The 19,426-nt window shown below is 38.5% G+C and overlaps 1 protein-coding gene across 3 annotated transcripts; it reads right to left on the bottom strand.

Annotated features, from left to right (window-relative positions):
• Window positions 1-685: 685 nt before the first annotated feature.
• LOC113065161 (serum response factor-like) lies at window positions 686-17,866 on the bottom strand. Of its 3 annotated transcripts, XM_026236386.1 has the most exons (8): window positions 16,924-17,866; window positions 10,234-10,500; window positions 7,067-7,295; window positions 5,855-5,998; window positions 5,554-5,655; window positions 5,285-5,476; window positions 5,077-5,153; window positions 686-3,833 (listed from the first exon to the last, which is right to left on the bottom strand). In XM_026236386.1, exons 1-8 carry the CDS (start codon window positions 17,359-17,361, stop codon window positions 3,747-3,749), a joined length of 1,536 nt encoding a protein of 511 aa, XP_026092171.1. In that variant the 5' UTR covers window positions 17,362-17,866; the 3' UTR covers window positions 686-3,746. The 3 variants fall into 3 exon arrangements, with proteins under 3 accessions (XP_026092171.1, XP_026092172.1, XP_026092173.1); XM_026236387.1 differs by lacking the exon at window positions 5,855-5,998 and having other exon boundaries at window positions 16,924-17,852; XM_026236388.1 differs by lacking the exons at window positions 5,554-5,655; window positions 5,855-5,998 and having other exon boundaries at window positions 16,924-17,862.
• Window positions 17,867-19,426: the final 1,560 nt, after the last annotated feature.

Here is a 19,426-nt window from a genome sequence, read left to right as displayed (position 1 = left end):
GTGCAAAAGTTATCTTCATCTGGGTGAGAAATATGAACAGATCAAGCACCAGCGAGTTCAAAACGGGATGGACTTTATTATGAACTTGTATTTTAGCCTGAAGCAACGGTTTGAAAAGTGAAAACATCTTAATGATGGATGTTTCTTACAAACACACAGCTTTTCACTTCTCGTGATGTTAACTGTTGGACTAGGGTGGTGTGGGTTACTTGTGGATTATTGTGATGTTTTATTTCTTTCTGACGGCACCCATTCACTGCAGAGCAATCATTCCTGAGCAAGTGATGTGATACATTTCTCCAAATCTGATGAATTAACAAACTAATCTACATCTTGAAAACATGAGGGTGAGCAAATTGTCAGCCAACTCACATTTTGGGTGAATCATTGCTATAAAAGTGTGTTATTACTAATATTAAAATATGAATGCAGAAAAAAAAAAACAATACCTTGCATATTCAGTTCTGAGTATATTAAACCATGTTGAATATTTGGTTAATTTGATAACATTTGATAACAGTCAGATACTAACTGTAAAGTTGAAATGGAAAAATGTGCATACGATGCACTGAATTTACTGCAGAAATAATACAAGTGTGCAGTGTGAGCAATATTTGACACAAGTTAATTCACATGAAAACATTACAGTACTTTAAACCGCATGATTCACGATGTCCAGCTTGTGTAAAATTATTCTCAAATCTGTTTTATTACAAAAGAAAGCTCTATATTTCTTTTACAAGTATGCATTAGTGGTTAAAACAGGATTTCGCTTTCATCTTTCATAATATCAACTTAAATTTTAATCAAATTAAAACTTACCCAGCATGTAATACAAAACCAAAGAAACAATCGAACAAAACAAACCCAGTTCTTCAGAGAATGGCACTGTAGAAGATAATGAACGTAATAAAGCTAATCTATTTCCTCCACGACTGGTTACACTGTGCTAAAGGAAAGAAACAGCACTGTCAGATGTCTGGAGTACATCCGGGGTGCAGAAGGATTTTAATTTCAAACGCAGCTGTTTGAGCTACTTACAGTTTGTTGAAGTCAGAAATCAGATGTACAGTAAGAGCCATATACAGTATATGGTACATTCAACACTTTCATCTAGTGTTTACACAACTTCATTTATGATAACAGCTGAAATAAAGACACTCAAACACACAGGTCATATTTCACTCGAATAACAATAATAGTGATGACAATACTTCACATAAAGCAAAACCATTAACAGTTTTTGCAGTGTGAAAATATGACAAGTGTTTTCCCAAACATAAATAATCTCTAAAGGGGATTATTATTATTACCGTAATACAGTAAAACAATTTTCAGAAATTAAAGCTATTTAACAAATACGAAGAATATCTAAACACACTGCAAATCTTTTTATTTCTTCATTTTTATTCATCAAAACGGCACTAATGTAGTCAATAGTCAGGAAAATGTCACAGGGCGAAAAATAGTTTAAGGAATAGTTCACCTAAAAAAAACTTGATTTGCAGAAATGTAGCATTGCATCACTTGCTCACCAGTGGATCCTCTGCAGTGAATGGGTGCCGCCAGAATGAGAGTCTAAACTCGTATTTTTGCTGTAAGCAACAGTTAATAATAAAACGACTTAAATAATGGACTTGCTTCTTAAAAACATGCATCTTTTCACTTCACAAGTCATTAATTGATGTTCTAGAGTGGTGTGGATTATTGTGGTGTTTTTATCAGACTCTCGTTCTGACGGCACCCATTCACTGCACAGCATCCATTTTTAAGCAAGTGATGCAATGCTACGTTTCTCCAAATCTGATGAAGAAACAAACTCATCCTAACCTTGGAGATTTTCAGCTAATTTTCAGTTTTTGGTGAACTATTCCTTTAATATTTTATGCAAAATATAATTTTTCTTTTGGTTGGGAGTGAAATACGACCTGGACAAGATCTTGAAAGCATTCATGAAATTCACCCAAGAACATAAACCACTCAAGAAAGTCTTCCCCTGGACTTAAAACACATTAATACTGAATAAAACGGTCCAATACTTTTGTTCCGGCCGCTTCATAAATGTTTTTTTCAATCGCGATCCGCTTTGCGCTGGTCAAACGGGTCGACATGTGCTCGGTTCCACTAACTGAAAATCCAAACAAAGAGAAAATCACATTCCTGAAACCCTCTGTATTTCCGTGGTCCATTTAAATCTGTTCAACAGTACGAGAAAAAGGCTTTATGGTCCAAACTTCAGTCTGAAAGAGTGAAATCTGTGGAGTGAAACCAAATGAATCTTGTATGTACACAAGTCGAGATTACAGCCCTTTGGATGTAGCCAGAAATCCAAATAGAAAATATTTGAAAAATAAACAGAATTTATGGTACAGTAACAGAAATGAAAGAAAAACTAAAAAAACATTTACAATATTAATATATGGGTGCACGTATAAACACTTTCACTACATTTGATTGAATAGAAGCGATTTCAGTGAAAACTACAGTTGTTTTGAACAAAACTTGCCATTCTAGTACCTAGTAGCAGATCAATCACGCATTTTATTGTTTCGGTAAACTAAAAAAGCCGTAAGAGCACAATCTGTCATTTATTCACTTGGGATCGGTACGGTTTTGGGTACGTTGTCATGCAGTGCAAATGCAAGTCAGTGTTTTCCTCCTACAGCATCATAAAAAGTGAACGCATGTGAAGCAGAGTCCACTTCTGACAGCTCGATTGTGTACAGTATTGTTTGGCACAGCATACAGCGACATGCAAACTTTTTCTGACATTTTTGTAGTACGGATCATGTTTAAAATCCTAATTATATAAGTGGATCATTTTAGGGTGTCCTATAACTTCTCAGTGAGTATTAGAGGCCATAGAGAACGTGATGAGGATGAAAAATGTTATCTTTTAGATATGTTTATTAGCTGACGGATTCAAACTGTAGATGATCTTCTTCGTGAGTGCTGATGGCAGTGCAAGAGTATCCAGCATTACTTCAAAGGCAAGTTCACTCATCATTTTCATGTCTTTCCAAATCTGTCAATGCTTGTTAATTAAAAATTAAGAAAAAAAACAAACATATTTTTGATAAAGGTGGGACTTATAGCTTAAATGCATCAGTCACCATTTATTTAAATGGAGAGAAGTTTGCACATTCTGCAAAATAACTACTTTTTTTGCGTCTGAAATGATATGAGAGATGGAAAAGAATGGCAGAATTGTCCTTTCTTGGTGAAACATTCCTTAAAACGAGAAATAACACACAACCCGCCATTAAAACTATACCAAAACTAATGATAATTTCACAACATAGAGGCTTGAAAGAATTCATTTTTGACATCAAAAGATTCACAGATCTTAAAATGTAATGGAGGCGAATTACAAATCGGATCAAGAGAGGCATTCCCAAAAGAAAGAAAGATTGATACTTCAACTGCTGTACAGCCGAGAGGTTTGAATTTTACTTAAAGCGAACATAATTGTACATCCTTCTGCAAAAACAAGTGAAGACCAAGCAGTGATAGTGCAGGCGTCTCTATGAATTCCTCAAGTATAGATGGGTGCCAACAGAAATCATCTATTATCACACTACCCACCGAAACGAGTCCATGAGGAGACGCGATCATCCTTCACATGTCCCAGTACACGTCCTTGCTGTACCCCACGCAGCGAGAAGGCAGTAATAAATACAATGGCAGTCTGATTGCATGGCATGAGTGATCCCTGTAATATCAGTGCGTGTGAGCGGTCACATGGGTCAGTCTCCTTTGGGATTGTCCATATTCACCACTCGCAGCTCTGTGAGGGTGCTGCCGCTGCCGCTGGGCTGCTGGTTTATCAACATCTGAAAGCACAGAAACAAAACGGTTGTCCGTCTTCATGAACACACAGGGCACAGCTGAAAGTGAATAAACAGCACTTTCCTAACCATCAGTCATTCAGTTGTCTACAACGGCATTTCAGCGCCACGGTAAAAATAAAAACGCCAGTTACGACATTAGAACATTGAGGAAATCAGTTTGTTATGAGAGGAAAACGGTTTTGAATACAAACACAACTGTTGTGTTACGAGAATAATGTGAAAACGTTACAAGAATAAAGCTGCAATGTTTTGAAAATTAGCATAGTGCTACTACAATAAAAGCACAATGTTTTGAGAAGTTATTTTGAAAATCATGGCGTAGCGATGCTAGAATATAGAAGCAGTGTTCTGAGAACAATCTTGTAACATTACAAGAACTTTGGCATTATGATACGAATACTAATCAGAATAAAATGAATTAAATGTTATGAGAACAAAATGGCCTTAATGTTGCAGAATAATACCAAAACATTACAATAAAAGAAAACGCTTTGAGAATAAATCTGCAATGTTTTGAAAATAACAGCAGTTACGAGAACAAAGGCGCAAAGTTATGAGAATAGACCGAACATTACGAGTCACAATATTTGGAGAATAAAGTCATACTGTTAGACAATAAAACTGATGTTATGAGAACAAAAATGGTTTAAAAATAGTCATAATGTTACAAAATTGTTGAATCACTGCAAGGATAAAGGTAAAATGCTTTGGAGATACCGCCAGTGTTATGAGAATAAAAGCACAATATTTACAAGAACAAAGGTGTAATGTTATAGGAATAACATCATAACATGATGAAAGTAAAAGCCTAATGTTACGACAATAAAGACATCGTTACATCAATGAAGATGTAACAATACAAGAACAAATAATGTTATGTTACAAACCATTACGAGAATAAAAGCAGCATGTTATTACTATAAAGGGATTGTTTAACAAAAATAAATCGTTACGAGAATAAAGTCAATGTTTTAAGAATAACATTTTACTATTCTGAGAATAAATGTGGTTAGTTTTGAGAAAAGGCTTAATTTAGAGAAGTGGAAATATTGAAAAAAATTACAATTACAAGGAAAGATTTTTCTATTAACTATAACATTAACAGGACTGTTTCAAAAGCTACTTTCATACACAGAACCATTAAACTTTCAGATACAAAAATGCAATAGATTTACAGTGAAAACTGTGAGTGAAAGCACACAGAGAGCGGTTTCAGCTGCATTACCGAATGAAGAGGAACGGCTGAAACGGGGATCTGTACAGTTCCAGGAGGACCTGTGAGAAACATCTGAGGAACTGCACCTAAACACGACCGGAAACAAAACAAAGAGACTCGTAACAATCAAATAACAGTGCGTTCAAAAGGTCAAGGTTTTCAATATCTCAATCTTACTAGGCCAATTCAAACGAGCCATTAAAACGACATGACTGACCTGAGTCTTGGCCTTGTGTGTGGGACATGTGCATGGCGCCGGGGGCTTGTGGGAAGGTGTTGAGCACAGTCAGACCCCCGTCAGCAAGCGCGGAGGAGGACGTAGCGTACATGACGTGCGCTCCAGGGTACATCATGTGTCCTGCCACTGAAGAAGGCACTGAGGACGTGACTATGGTGGCGGTGTGGCTGGCTGTGGGAGAGACAGAGGACACGTCTTACTGAAGTCAGAGCGGTGTCTGAGCGTCACATGGGTGGTGCTGTCAGTACCAGTGGAGCTGGTGGAGGTCTGGCTGATCTCAGGACTGCTGTCACTGCTCTGAGGACTGGGGTGAACCTGGATGGCCTGTAACTGTTGAGGCATCGCACCACCTGACACACACACAAACCACAGACACATCCTCACTGCAGAGTCTACGGGCCACGCATCAATCAACAGCGCACACTCAAATCCTTTTCGTTAACGGAAATAACTGCTTTTGTTTGTGTTGGAGTAACACTGACTGACTTGCAGTGGCTTTACATTAAGACGGCAGTAGCATGCAGATCCTCAGCGGAGTCTCCCTCTCACCTGTGAGCGAGACGGCGGCCGGCAGGCGGAAGAGCGTGGCCTGTGTGTGTGCGGGGGCGGCGCTGTTGTGCGTCTGTATGGCCAGAGAGTGTGTCTGCAGCTGACTGAGAGGAACAGTGTGTGTGCCAGGAGGAAGAGCAGTGCCTGCGGGACACACAGTGACACCCTCAGCAAGCCAAGCAGAGCAGAGCAGCATGCACCTCCATTTTTGGGAATTAAGAGTTCACATAAATAAGCTTTCCATTGATGTATGGTATGTTATGATTGGACAATATTTGGCCGAGATATATTTGAAAATCTAGATTCCAAGGGTGCAAAAAAAAAAAAAAAAAATCAAATTACTGAGGAAATCACATTTAAAAGTTGTCCAAATGAATTATTAGCAATGCATATTACTAATTAAAAAATACCGGTAAGTTGTGATATATAATTTCAGTAGAAAATTGACAAAATATCTTCATTGAACATGATATTTACCCAATATCCTAATGATTTTTGGCATAAAAGAAAAATCATAAATTTCGTCTCTTGCAATGTTTTTTTGGCTATTGCTACAAATATAGATAACTTCAGACTGGTTTTGAGCTCCAGGGTCACAAATTATTAGAATTGAGATAATTGTATTCATCTTGGTTTCATGTTTTTCTAAAAACTTTCATACTATTTTAAATAAATATGTAAAAAATGTCAGGGTGGTGTAACCATCAATCAAAAGTAAATAACACATGTGAGTGTACACATTTTTTACGAGATACTAATAGTTAAATATTATTAGTAAAATGTCATATTACCACATGACATTTTACAATATAATCTAACCTTGCTTTGTCATGAAAAAAAAAAAAACATTGTTATTTTAATCTGACTTATAGTTTCTATTAAGATTCTGTATCACGTTTAAAAATAAATAATAAAATTATAATAAAATTATAATAACAACAATAAATGCTACAAAAAATAATATACATTTTAATTTATTACTTGGTATTTATTATTATTTATTGTTTTTTAGGTCCTTGCACAGATGAATTAGCTAGAAGCAGAATTCAAGGTGTGCAGACATGCAAGCAAGCAAACAGTTCACGTGTATTAAAACAAAAAGATGTCATGCAAGCTGATACAATGCATCATGCAAAAACCCCTCTGGAAAGTCAGAAAAGACTGAGAAAAAGAGCATGCACCAAACGAATGAGTAAGGAGCAGAAGCCCCACCTGGCATGAGCGTGAATCCGCTGGGCAGCTGCATGACTCCGCCGGGAGAGCCTTTGAGCACCGTCCCGTTTGCACTGGAGCCGCTCTGAGCGTTCATCCCTGCAGTCACCGGCCAGCAGGTGGCGCCGCTCTGAGTGTGCATGGACACGGAGGACGAGGAGGGAGAGGAAGAGGCCGACGACTGTGTGGTCGTGCTGTTGGTGCTGGTGAACGACGGCTTGAGCATCTCCTGCAACACCACAGACACAAAGACAAGCATTAGTGACTCTTTACAGTGAGGTTCAACATGACGGTTTCACAGAGTTTTCCTGATTGACTGCGGCAGAGCCTCGGGCAACAACTGCATGTGATAAAGAATATTGTGTCACGATGAGGATCCCAAGAACGGCTGCTGTCTTCACAGGAAGACAGGTGTCCACACAGCGAGAGAGCGCCGCTATTTCAGGCAGCTCACGACGAGGCACTTCTGTTCTCCTTCAGAGGAAGGGTACTGGGACTGCATCAGAGATCAGAGCCAATCTGAACGGGAACTCAATGACATTTCACTATTAATTACACCAAAGGTCAAGTTTAGAATCTGTGAGATGAGAAACATCAAAAGAGAAACGAAACCAAGCTAATCGTTATTAACTACTTGGTCCAAGCACTTTAAATCTCTTCAAATGATCCAGTGTAAATGTTATTTTTAATGGGATGACCCAACTTGGTGGTAAACAAACACTTCTGTAAAATAAGAATAGAAATAAATACATCAAATTGGCACTATATCCAGTAAATGGAAGCAGAGGAGTACTTACTGACTTATTAATCATTCTTTTATACTTTGTTTTAGATTTTAAAATGATAAAATCACTATTATTAAATATCAAATCAAGAAACCAAATTGTCAACGTTCTTCCCATTTTTTAATATGAAGTAAGAAAACTCACAGTGCCGTTAAAAACAAGTTGTTCCACAACAACCTGAAAAAATAATAAAAAAGTATTCTTATCATATTACAGTAATTGTATTTATATTTGATCTATTAAAGCTGTTAGTTCAAAACTAATGCAGAGGAATACAGATGACAATGTAAATATCTCAGAAAAAGGTCCAGTACACTTAAAGGGACAGTTCACCCAAAAATCAGATTTGGGTTTCCATTCACTCGCCCTCAAGTTGTTTCCAAAACCTGTATGAGTTTGATTCTTCAATTGAAGAAAAGACAAAAGAAGAGATTTTGAAGAATGTTGGTAGCCGAGCAGTTGATGGTAGCCATTGACTTCAATAGTATTTTTGGTTCATGCTGTGGAAGTCAACGGCTACCTGTTTGGTTACCAACATTCTTCAAAATATCTCTCATAATAAGAAGCTCCTACAGGTTTTGAACAACATGAGGATCAATAAATGATGGCAAAACTTTCATTTTTGGGTGAACAATCCCTTTAATAGTGAATATATATATATAATATTTTCCTTGCATGAACACTTCACTCTGATCACATTTGGAGTATATTTGATTGTTTCAGTTGATGGACGACTTTCTCACAGAACGTCTGCATGAATTAAAAGAGGTTGTCCATGACCGTGTGCAGGTACCCAACTGAAAAATACTCTTAGGTATTGTTACGCATTTTTCATATTTGTACCAAATTGCAGGGATATTGACATATTTAGCATCTGTAACCGAAAACCAATCTGTGTCATTAAGCCCTGGAGCATTTGTGAGCCATCAGACCTGGAAGGAGGGATCCCGTTCCCATGAAGACTGTTCAAATCATGGACTATATGATGAGCTTGTCCTCAGCTCAACAAGAGCAAGTTCTTAAACAGAGGCTCGGGTTTCTAACATTTGCATGCTCACTCGCTACTCGCCCTAAATCAGTAGGGAAAAGGGGGATATGTCATCCAAATCTGAAAACAGCTGCAGCTTATACGGAATGTGATCAGCCATGGGCCAAGAAAGTGTACTGGGAAAACCAGACTATATAAGGACATGCACACAGCATCTAATCCTTATCAATGAGAGCTGGACATTGTGAATAATACACGCTGCCATGCATGACGCAAACGCTCTTAAATGTGGCCAAAACTGTATGCAGACAGTCAAAAAGGGGTTCGGTGTGAAAGCGGTGTATGATTTCTTTCCACGTTAAAACACGCTATTGTGTTCTCTGGAAAACCAAGACCTGCAAAGGTCAAGAAACTCAAGGATGGGAGGAAGTTTCCACTCAGATGATGGACGTATTTAGATGTGAGGAATATCTGGTACACTCCACTCATTCAGAAACCAAATTGTCGAATGAAACCAACAACATTAAATGATGGCAGGTCGAGAGTTTACCTAGATCCCTTTTTCTTTCTTTTTTAAATCATGTATCCATCAGGTTTTAACCTTATCTTCCAAATTTTCTACCAACTTTCATAACATGTCTCAAAACCCGTTGTGCTCCAGCCATCTATTATGAACACAAGAAAGCGCCCTAAGTGTGCACCTAATAAAAAACATTTGCTTCACATTATTTCTTGGGCCACGTATCCAGAACATTTGTAAGATGATGTATCAAATTAACAAATAAGGTTAAAAAGTTTTATGCCAAGTCAGTTAAACTTTAAAAACAAAATTGTACTCTATCCGGCTAATGTGAACACAGGAATGTAATTTGGTGCATGATGTGTCCTGACCATTTTGCATCATATTAACAAGTTTCAATGTTTTTCTAACTAAATTTCTACCAACTTCCAAAACACATTTCAAAGCCCATTGTTCTCCAGCCAGCTACCGTGAACACAACAATGTGTCCTGAGTGAATGCCCCTAAAGAACAGCTTCTGATCCATGCATTTTGTTGCACCATACATCCAACAAGTTCATTAAAATCACGCCTAAAGTTAAGAAAAATTATGATGTGAACAATTAAACCATGCAAGTTAATTTGCTAAAAAAAAAAAAAAAAAACACACACAAGTTTGTCTTGGTAATCTTTAATCAAAATCTGAATATTTACTTCCGCTCTAGAAACGGCATTCCTTCTAAGATGACGTCAGTTTGAAGGTTTGGGCAGAATATCATTAAAACACACCCCTCCAACCGTTAGTAAACAACATGAGCCTAAACTAGCAGGATTATCCAGAGCTTACTTACGCCCATCTAGACTCGACTGGAAATGTGGATCAGAAAGTGTGTACCTTTGGCTCTGTGAGCCCGTCAGCCTCGGAGACCTGGTAGGTGAGGTCGGTCTCCTCGAATCCCGTGGCACTCATCCGCTGGTCTGTGGAAGGGTCCGTGCGCGGTGGAGAGTCAGGGGAATTCAGGCAGGTCTGGATCAGGGCTTTACCCGTTTCACTGGTGATCATGGGCTGAAGTTTCCGCGTGGCAAACGTGTAGACGTGGCCAGTCTCGCTGGCAACCAGGAGCAAGACTTGTGTCCCCGTTAAGGTGGATAGTTCATAAGCCTGGAAATGTTGAGAGGAATAGAAGAAAGCAGAATAACCGTAAGACCCTGCGTATTAGAGTGACGTTTCCTTGAGCAGTGGACACTGATTGATAAGAGAGTGGACAACTTCTGGGTATGGGGGTCACAGCTGAAAACCACATGGCTTGATCTTTATCCCTCAAATCACCGATCACAGAAAACAATTTTATCATTTCTAACTATTTCTAGGAATACTCCAATCAGGATTTTTTGAAATTTATTTAGGGCCTCTAGTGATTTCATTTTTGAAAACGGGGGGAATTTCCATCTTGACAAGCTACGCCATATCGCGTTCATTATCGCAGATGAATCGCCTTCGATAATGAACGCGTAATGGCGAAGCTCAGCGATCTACGGCTCTGTCTATTAAATGCCACTCCAATTATAATCAGGTGATGGAGATTTTAGCGGTGATCACGGAAGCAGCTTTACTGATTAGATGCGCATGATCATATCGTTAGATATATCGCCCAGCCCTAGTGACGATTCAACAATTTGAAGCCAATTGTGATCGGTAGCTGATCAATCGGAGCACCCCTAGTTAAAAGAGGAAAACACAAAAAATACAAATCCAAAGAGGGTGACAGCAGATCAAGCAAAAGAGAACTGCAACTACTTGGCCACAGATGCCAGAGAAGCCGGTCACATGTTCCTGAAGGTCACCTGTGGCCTACTGCAGGTTGTCATTACACCCTCCGAGCCCGACTTCTGCAGCTAGGCCGGTTCTCAAGATATACAAATGTATTAATGTCTAGGGCTGCAGTAACCTGATCGGACATCAGGGCTATTTCTGCTGAGACAGGAATGAATGACAATTGAGCGAGCAATGACAAATGAGTCAGAACAGATGTGGAAACTCCCTTAAACTGAAACCCTGTCAGAAGTGTCAGACCTCAACTACTCATAACGAATGCAGATGTGGCTCTTCTGATTGAGCTCTTGAGAGAGGGGGTGTTTCTGGTTAGTGTAGTCAGTGAGTGTGTAGGTTGATAAAGTCTTTGCAGTTGCAATGTGTGTTATAGTGGCATGGTGTCAACATGGCAGTGAACTAGTATCAGTATAATGCTACAGAACTAGTATAAGTATCACCTGCATGTTCACTTCTGTAGGTAGAGTACTTATAGAATAGTTTAACATAGGGGTGCACGATAAATATCAGCCGATTCTCTAATCAGTGCCCTGTTCACACACCAAGAACGATTCCTATAGAGATGACTACAAAGAAGGGCTGTCAAAATTGCTCAAAAATGACGTTCGAATATTCCCTCTAAAAAATACACGAATATTCAAACATCTGGCTGCGCATGTTGTCAATGCGCATTACGTCAATAACAGGCCAAAATAATACAAAGAGACATAACTACTTGTATAGATAGTCTATTTAAGTTTAAACATATATGACAATGTATTACCTACACAAAAACAAGGAAATCAAATAATGGCCAAGACTGCAGACCTCACGCTCTCTCACCCTCACGTTCTCTGCACATAATTGTTTAAATGAACAAAAAAATTTTTGTGCAACCAATTTAAGGTCGCGACTGTTGTCCTAAATATAGCAGGCTTCATTCAGTGATTGAAACAAATATTATTAACATAAATTGAAGTTTTACAGTATGTAGAACTGACATTGAATGTTCAGAGCGAGCTGTGCTGTGGTAAACATGGAACTTTTCCTTGACATGAAACGATAAATAATCAAACCTCGGATCCATTGCTTGACAGAACTCCCCGAAGCGTGCCCCATCCGCGACACTGATCGGTCTCATTTCCTTACAAATGGAAGAAATTATTTTATCCGTTATGGCCTCTTGTCGTGTTGCAGACAAAGAGCTTGTGGTGGGCGATGCAAAGTGCTAAGTGTCAAGACGTGACTGTTTAGCTGGAGTTCCACACATTAAGCCATGCTCATTTGGGTGCACACATTTTTGAGATGTGACCTCATGTTGCTAGTGGTCGAATGGTATGCTAACTGTTTCTTAAATAGCTTGCATACAACTTTATCTCGCGGGTCAACAATTTTACCTCATTTTCTCTGCTGCAGTCGAGTTGGGCTCTGCACTTGCTGGCATCTTCAATGAAGACGCGTCAACTTTCAGCAGTGATGCTGTGCCAGACAGTGCAACTTCTGTGATGCCGTGACCTGTCCCTGAACCCTCAGGCGCGCTAACGCGTCCACTCGCAAAGCAGACAACTGCGGGCCTTTTTTTCCACATTTTTTTTATTCGAATATTAATTTTCACCTTTGAAATTCCTTTTTTAAAAACTATTCGAATACATATTCAAATTTAGAATATTCGTTGACAGCACTACTACAAAGATAACGATATTAGCGTCCACACTACTGAACGATATCGTGTTCATTCATCTGCGTATGTCATGATAGCAGGATGGATTCTGATTGGCTGTCAAAGTTTGTATCATTCATCAGCTGGAAAAATCGTTCTGAAAATGATTATAATGATATTGTTTCTCTGTGCCTTTATCATTATAGTTGTAGTGTGGACTCTGCTATTCTTTAATATAGAGAATGATTTTTAGAACTATAGCTTTATTGTTGTCTTTATCGTAATCGTGCTTGGTGTTAATGGGCCTTAAGGGTACAAAAAAAATCTAAATACTGAGAAAATCACCTTATATAGGCCGATATTCTTTTTGTGTATTATAGTACAGTACCAGCAATTAGTGGTCGACCGATATATCGCCAAGGCCGATATAGCATCCAATATTTGGCATTTTTCAAACATTGTCATTGGTCGATAGGTTTTCCTGTTTGGCCGATGTGTTCAAAGCAGGACTTTTATTTTGATAGCGTTTAGAGCGGCAGCGTCTGAGTGCACACAGTGCTCACACTCTCTCTTGTTCATTGTTGTCATTAAAAGTTCTGTCTAATACGGATAGAAGTATGTCTAATAATCAGATTATCAGAATCAGATAGTCAGAATTCATTAAATATTGCAATACTTTCTCGTTTGCCATCAGCATTCAGCAAATACGCATTTATATAATTTAAACAAATCTTTAAATGGCTAATGAACATTTAATTTCACAAACCTTGCAAACTTAGTCAAATCCAGCTGTGAGATCTTGAAGTGTTTTTTTTATTCAGCATGATCACGTGTTCTCTGTGTGACAGTCGGTCCATGTAAATTCAATGATTTAAACTTTAAATGTGATTTCAAATTATGAGTGTTACTCTTGTTTTATTTTAAAAATATGATTCCCAATACACACAAACTTCCCAGAATACTGAGTGCCCTGTTGGTTACAGTGTTTACTTTCTTTTAAATTATATTTTAAATATTTGTTTGTGAAAAATACTGTCATCTAAAGTATAAGTATGTTTATTTTACACATTTATTTTTTAGTCCATTGTCAAATGATAAAAAAAAGATACATGTGGGTATCACACAATTTTAATTGGCGATACTGTATCGATTCTCAAAAACGGTATATCGATATATAAAAAAAATAAATTCATACAAGATTCATGGGAGTTGTTTGTTTGGAGTTTATATCCCTACCACTAGATAGCACTAATCGTCTCTGAACTTAAACGGTGACAGGAAGTACTAGCATTAGGGCAAGCAACTAATGTTAGCATTAATATAGTTCGCCGCTAGTAAATTAGGAAGAAATACTTGTTCCAGTTCCCGTTTCAGTGTACAAAGCTGAAGTCATTTGTCGCCACGTGGCTGCAAATTTCTCTCATGGTGGGGGGCGTTTTGTGCAGTTGGGGTGGTGCTTGCGTCAATTTCTCTGCAATTCCACGCGGAACAGAAATACAAACTGAAAAACCTGTGAAATCCAAATGGAAAGGTTCTGAGAATCTGTATGTATTTTATTGTTTTACAATTGTTTTGTTTTCTTTAGAAATCCTGCAAGCACTTTATTTTTCATTGATATTAAGCAGATGTAATTCTTTTTTTCATATTGAAATGTTATGACATTGTATGTTACAATTGTAAATTGAAAATGTGAACCTTTAAAAGCAGGGTCTAAAAATATATATGGTCTTTTTATAAAATACATTTTAGGACTCTACCACAATATTTGATTATTCATTTGGTGGGTTGGCATTCGATTATAAATTTTGAGATTTAACCTGTTAACTGTCACTCGTCCGCTCTGTGGGACGCCTACATTTACTTCACTAGATTACAATTAAATCTAATCTAATCTTGACAAACTATATATCGTTGGAAAGGTCTAAGACTCCCAAATATATATTTTATCCAGTGCTTTAAGTGGGCCGGTACGCACCGGTACTCAGTACCACCACTTCCAAATATAGCTCTTGAGCGTGAATCATTTGAACCAGTTTGAGAAATCGGAGCGGGTTCACGAATCATTTGAGTCGGTTTGGGAGTTTGGAGCGGGTTCGTGAATCATTTGAGTCAGTTTGGGGATCGTAAATCATTTGAATCAATTCAGGAGTAATGCAGTAGCTCTTTCTAAGAGTATTTTTTCAAAATCCTTTTGCACATTTTATTTATGTTCAGTAGTTCTTTCTAGCTCAAGCAAATCCACAAACTAATAAAAGGATTTATTATTAAGGTTGCCTGTTTATATAAAAGCCCTTCAATATAGTTGTTGTTACCTCAGGGGATGAGGGGAATCATATAAGAGTATATGATTGGCTATAATAGAGTACCGGCACCTCTTTTGGGCCACTTAAAGCACTGATTTTCTCAATGTTTTTTGGTAAAAATTATGTAGGAAAAGTAATAGATTAATTTATGACAAGAGTGCACCCTCAAAAATCTACATTATAACAGGAATTTTTACCTTTGTTAAAAAAACAAGACTCCTTTGTTGCCTTTTTCTCTATCACATTTTAGAAATCATAAGAAATTATATATCAACTGAAAACTTAAAAATCTCAAAATTCATCCTTTGAAACTCATTTTAAAGTCAGACATTGCATTACCATGTAAATGGTACATCAATATCATGTTACAAAATGTTTTCATTCATGAATAATACAAATTTAAGTTTGGATCGTGTCCTACAAAGTCAATGTTCAAAAATATGAGTGACAGTTAAGGGGTTAAATAATTTGTTTAATTATACCCGTCAGTCGCCTTCTGTTTATTTTGTTTTTCACGTCAAGTCTAGAGTTGTCTTTTTTTTATTGAACGAAGTTAATGTCAGTTATAAAAAGGAGTCCCAAAAATAAAAATAACTTATTATCGTCCATATCACGGTTTATAGCACAACCAAAGCAAACACAAAGAAGCTGCTTTTATCCTCCATGTTAATCCCTATTGCTCTTAACAGACCTGTGTGTTTTCTATCACTATTGCAGTGTCTGTTCTCGGAGCGTAAGCCCTGCCCGAGTGAGGCGCATTGCTTCCGGCTCGCGCTGTTCTGTAGGTTTTTAAAAGTTTATCAGTTCTGAACATGTTGCATGTCCATATATCACGAAAAATATGGGTCCGCAGCAACACACCCACCACGCGTGATGTTAACTGGATCAACGCTTCTCAACATAATATAAATGCAAACAGACAGACACGCAGAGATTCCTGCCTTTATTAGAGAGAAGAATATGTTCAGCCACTCACTCCGAAGCTTTGAATATTCGGTGTTTCTGAAGGTTTGCATATGGTGGCCGGTTATTTATGTCAGCTTTCCTAAAAATGTATCCTATTCCTAAAATAAGAAATATCCCAATATATTGCTCTCGCTTACAGTATCGCAATATGTCGTATCGCAAACCCTGTATCGTGGTATGTATCATATCGCCAGATTCTTGCTAATACACAGCCCTACAAATGAGCATTTCTAAGAGACAAAAAGTGATGATTATTATCATCAGGCAACCCAAACCTGTTTCTTGATTTGAAACAATATAAATATTTTTTTAGTTAAATTAATGGTCTAGTTTTTACAACTTTCACTTAGTATTAGAAGCATTCTGATTTAAATCTTGTGACACTAGTATGTCTACAGTATTAGAATCAGTATAATGGTTTAAAACCACTGCTACTAGTATTTCTAATCAGGATAGATACAAAACTAGTGTTAAAACTAATAACGCTTGTCTTTCCACAATATAATCTATTAAAACTAGCAGTTTTATACTTGTATTAGTTTACTGCTGTAGTACTAGCAGTGCTATAACACTAGTAACAGTGGAATTACAGTATTATAATCATCATCGTGATGATTTAAACCTAGTGTTATTAGTATCTCTACAGTATTAGAGTCAGTCCTGTAGTGTAATGCTAGCAGTGCATCAGTATGATGGTTTATCACTAGTGTTGGTGTTGCACTAGTATTATTGCAGTAGTACAGTGACAGATGTTGCTTGTATAACAGTACAGTTAGGAGGCTCAAACACACACACACACACACACACACACACACACACACACGTGCTGGTTGAACGTAACGTTACCTTCTTCATGATGCCAGTCTTTCTCTTGCTGAAGGTCGTGTATCTCCTCAGCTTGTTGTCTATAAACTCCATCTTAATCTTCACCCGTCCTCGGGTTTTCTTGCCCGGTTTCGCCCCAGCCACCCCGGAGGAAACCCCTCCGTATCCCGCAGACAGTCCCGCGTGAGATCCCGAGGACACACCGACCTCCATCTCGCTCCTCTCCCGCTTCACCCCTCTCCTGTCCAGCGCGGGACTCTCCTCGTCGTCCCCGGAGTCCGAGTCTCCGTCGGAGGCGCTCAGCACAGCCTCCACCGACGGCCCGTCGTCGTATCTGCCCCCATCGGGCAGGTTCACCGGCCCCAGAGCCCCAGATGTGCTGCCCACCTGTAGAGGGGTCAACCCTGCGCCGTTACCGGGGCGCACAGCCCCCCTGGCTGTCCCGTTTCCCCCTAACATCGCGGACCCGCGGTAACGTTAGTGGCCCGAGCAGATCCCTGATCAAATCCGTCAGATCGCTTCACTTGATCCCGAACTTGTGTTACCTCGCATATGCTAGGCTAAGAAACATTAGCTCAACTCAACCTACAACTCGGACTAACCGCGCGGGATCTGTACAGTAAAGACGGATGTATTCCCGTGTGAAAATCACAATTTAGGGGGCTCGTGAAATACAAAAACAAACCCACCAAAACTAGCCTTTCACGACCATCGTAAAAAGTTTACAGCGTAGAGTTTCCGCTTGCAGTCCATCAATCAAACCTCAACTGAACTTACGCTGCGCTTGGCGCATGTGGAAACAACGAATCGCGACCGCGCAATGTACCTCCGCCAACAGAAGTAGTTACCTACAGTAACGTCCATATAGCGATAAATAATTCACTTTTAACTCGTAAGCGGCGATGTTCCTGTCATATGTAACGTTTGGTGTTTTATAAAACTACACAATTGTTGATAACTCGCTTGTTTTGGTAATTTTACTCACGAGGCCCTTCGCCGAAAGATCTACTTTCTTCCAAATAAAGCGAGCCGATGTTTCCTTATATGGCGATGGCTGTCCATGTATGGTGAGTCACAGCGCTGCGCGGTGATTGGTTACGCAAACCACTCCGACTCCGTGATTGGCTCGAATCTAATTTTTTGCTTACGTCATACACAGCGAACTACAACAGCGAACGTCCCTGGCCCTTTAGACCCTCACGGTGACATTAACGACAAAATCACCGCTTCTGTCGAGAAACGTGCGGAAAGGTAAACCACATGCACTTAACCAACTTTTAAAACCAAAAGCGTGTTGATAGACTGACTGCTGAGTTTGTTTTGGATACAAACTGAGGTGAATTTCAGATTTGAGAGAGCTGTGGAAATCATGCGATACTCCCGTGTAACCAGCAGATGAGGCTCTCACTTTAATTATTGGTTTAAAGTTACACTAAACTCAATCTTTTGGCCGTCTCACATACTTAGAAATACAAAACTACATCCACACATTTAATCAGTTTTCCATTTTGAGCCTTGTACCGACAACTTTGTGCGTTGACAATACAATTGCTTCTGTAGACAGCCAACCAACACTTTAAATGAAGAACACCTTTTGTAATATTACCCTTACAATCAATATTTTGAAGGAATACAAACATTTTACGCTTATATTAGTGAAGTAGTGTGTATATGAGTGATCAAATATCGAGGCAGTATAAGGTTTTAGGTTGTAACCCACCCAATCTCATGTATTACTCACATCACATTAAACCATCGGAAAGATGACTATAATAACATATTCACACAATGCACTAACAATACATTTGTTAGAAAGAAATGTCTTTATATTCAAAAAAATTTCAATTTTTCCATATTTTTCTCTTTTTTTTACACCCACATTTAGTTTATAGTCCATTGTGTCTTTTATTCATGAAGAAAACAATTGCATGAGTAGTCTTGCACCAAAACCTAAGCATAAACATGCAGTTCATGTACGACTCGCGTGCTTTCTGTAAATGACTAGGCTATTGGTGTGTAAATATTCTTACAGGAACTGCTCAACTATTGTCATGACAACATCACATAGTTACATATTCCCATCAGTAACCGCGGGAGGTAATAACTGCAGATGAATCTTGGTGGTCCCCATAAACGCTTCCAGGAATATACCAAACTGACCCATGCATGTTATGCAATACAAGCAAAAGATTCGATTTTCCAACACGCTTCCTTTCTGGTGCTACATTTGTTTCGAGCAAATTAAAAATCACACAGTTGTTACTGTATTCATTTTTATTTCCAAAAACTTTACAGCAGAATAAATGGCACAAAGGCTATGAATGAGTTTAAAAAAAAGTGCATCTTAAAAGCAGACTGAAGATTTCAGAACGAAAGGTGCAAACGCAATTAATTTTAGTTCGTTAAACAAATACAAAGACCTGTTGTCCTCTCTGAGCAGAAACAACCGATCCACATCAATTTGGATATAAGCGAAAATGATTTCAATAACAGGAGGCATTTACAAATTCAGTGAATCAAAGTG

Source organism: Carassius auratus, chromosome 47 (genome assembly GCF_003368295.1).
Source record: "Carassius auratus strain Wakin chromosome 47, ASM336829v1, whole genome shotgun sequence".
In the NCBI taxonomy this organism is placed as follows: Eukaryota; Metazoa; Chordata; class Actinopteri; order Cypriniformes; family Cyprinidae; genus Carassius; species Carassius auratus.
The sequence above is the reverse complement of the archived record's forward strand: the minus strand, read 5'-3'. Positions and strand labels throughout refer to the sequence as shown.

Coding starts and splice junctions, on each gene's coding strand:
- LOC113065161 (XM_026236386.1), bottom strand. CDS start 17,361: ATGTTAGGGGGAAACGGGACAGCCAGGGGGGCTGTGCGCCCCGGTAAC. Junction 5,999..7,066: donor CGGATTCACGCTCATGCCAG/GTGGGGCTTCTG, acceptor TGTGTCCCGCAG/GCACTGCTCTTCCTCCTGGC. Junction 5,154..5,284: donor CACACAAGGCCAAGACTCAG/GTCAGTCATGTC, acceptor GGTCGTGTTTAG/GTGCAGTTCCTCAGATGTTT.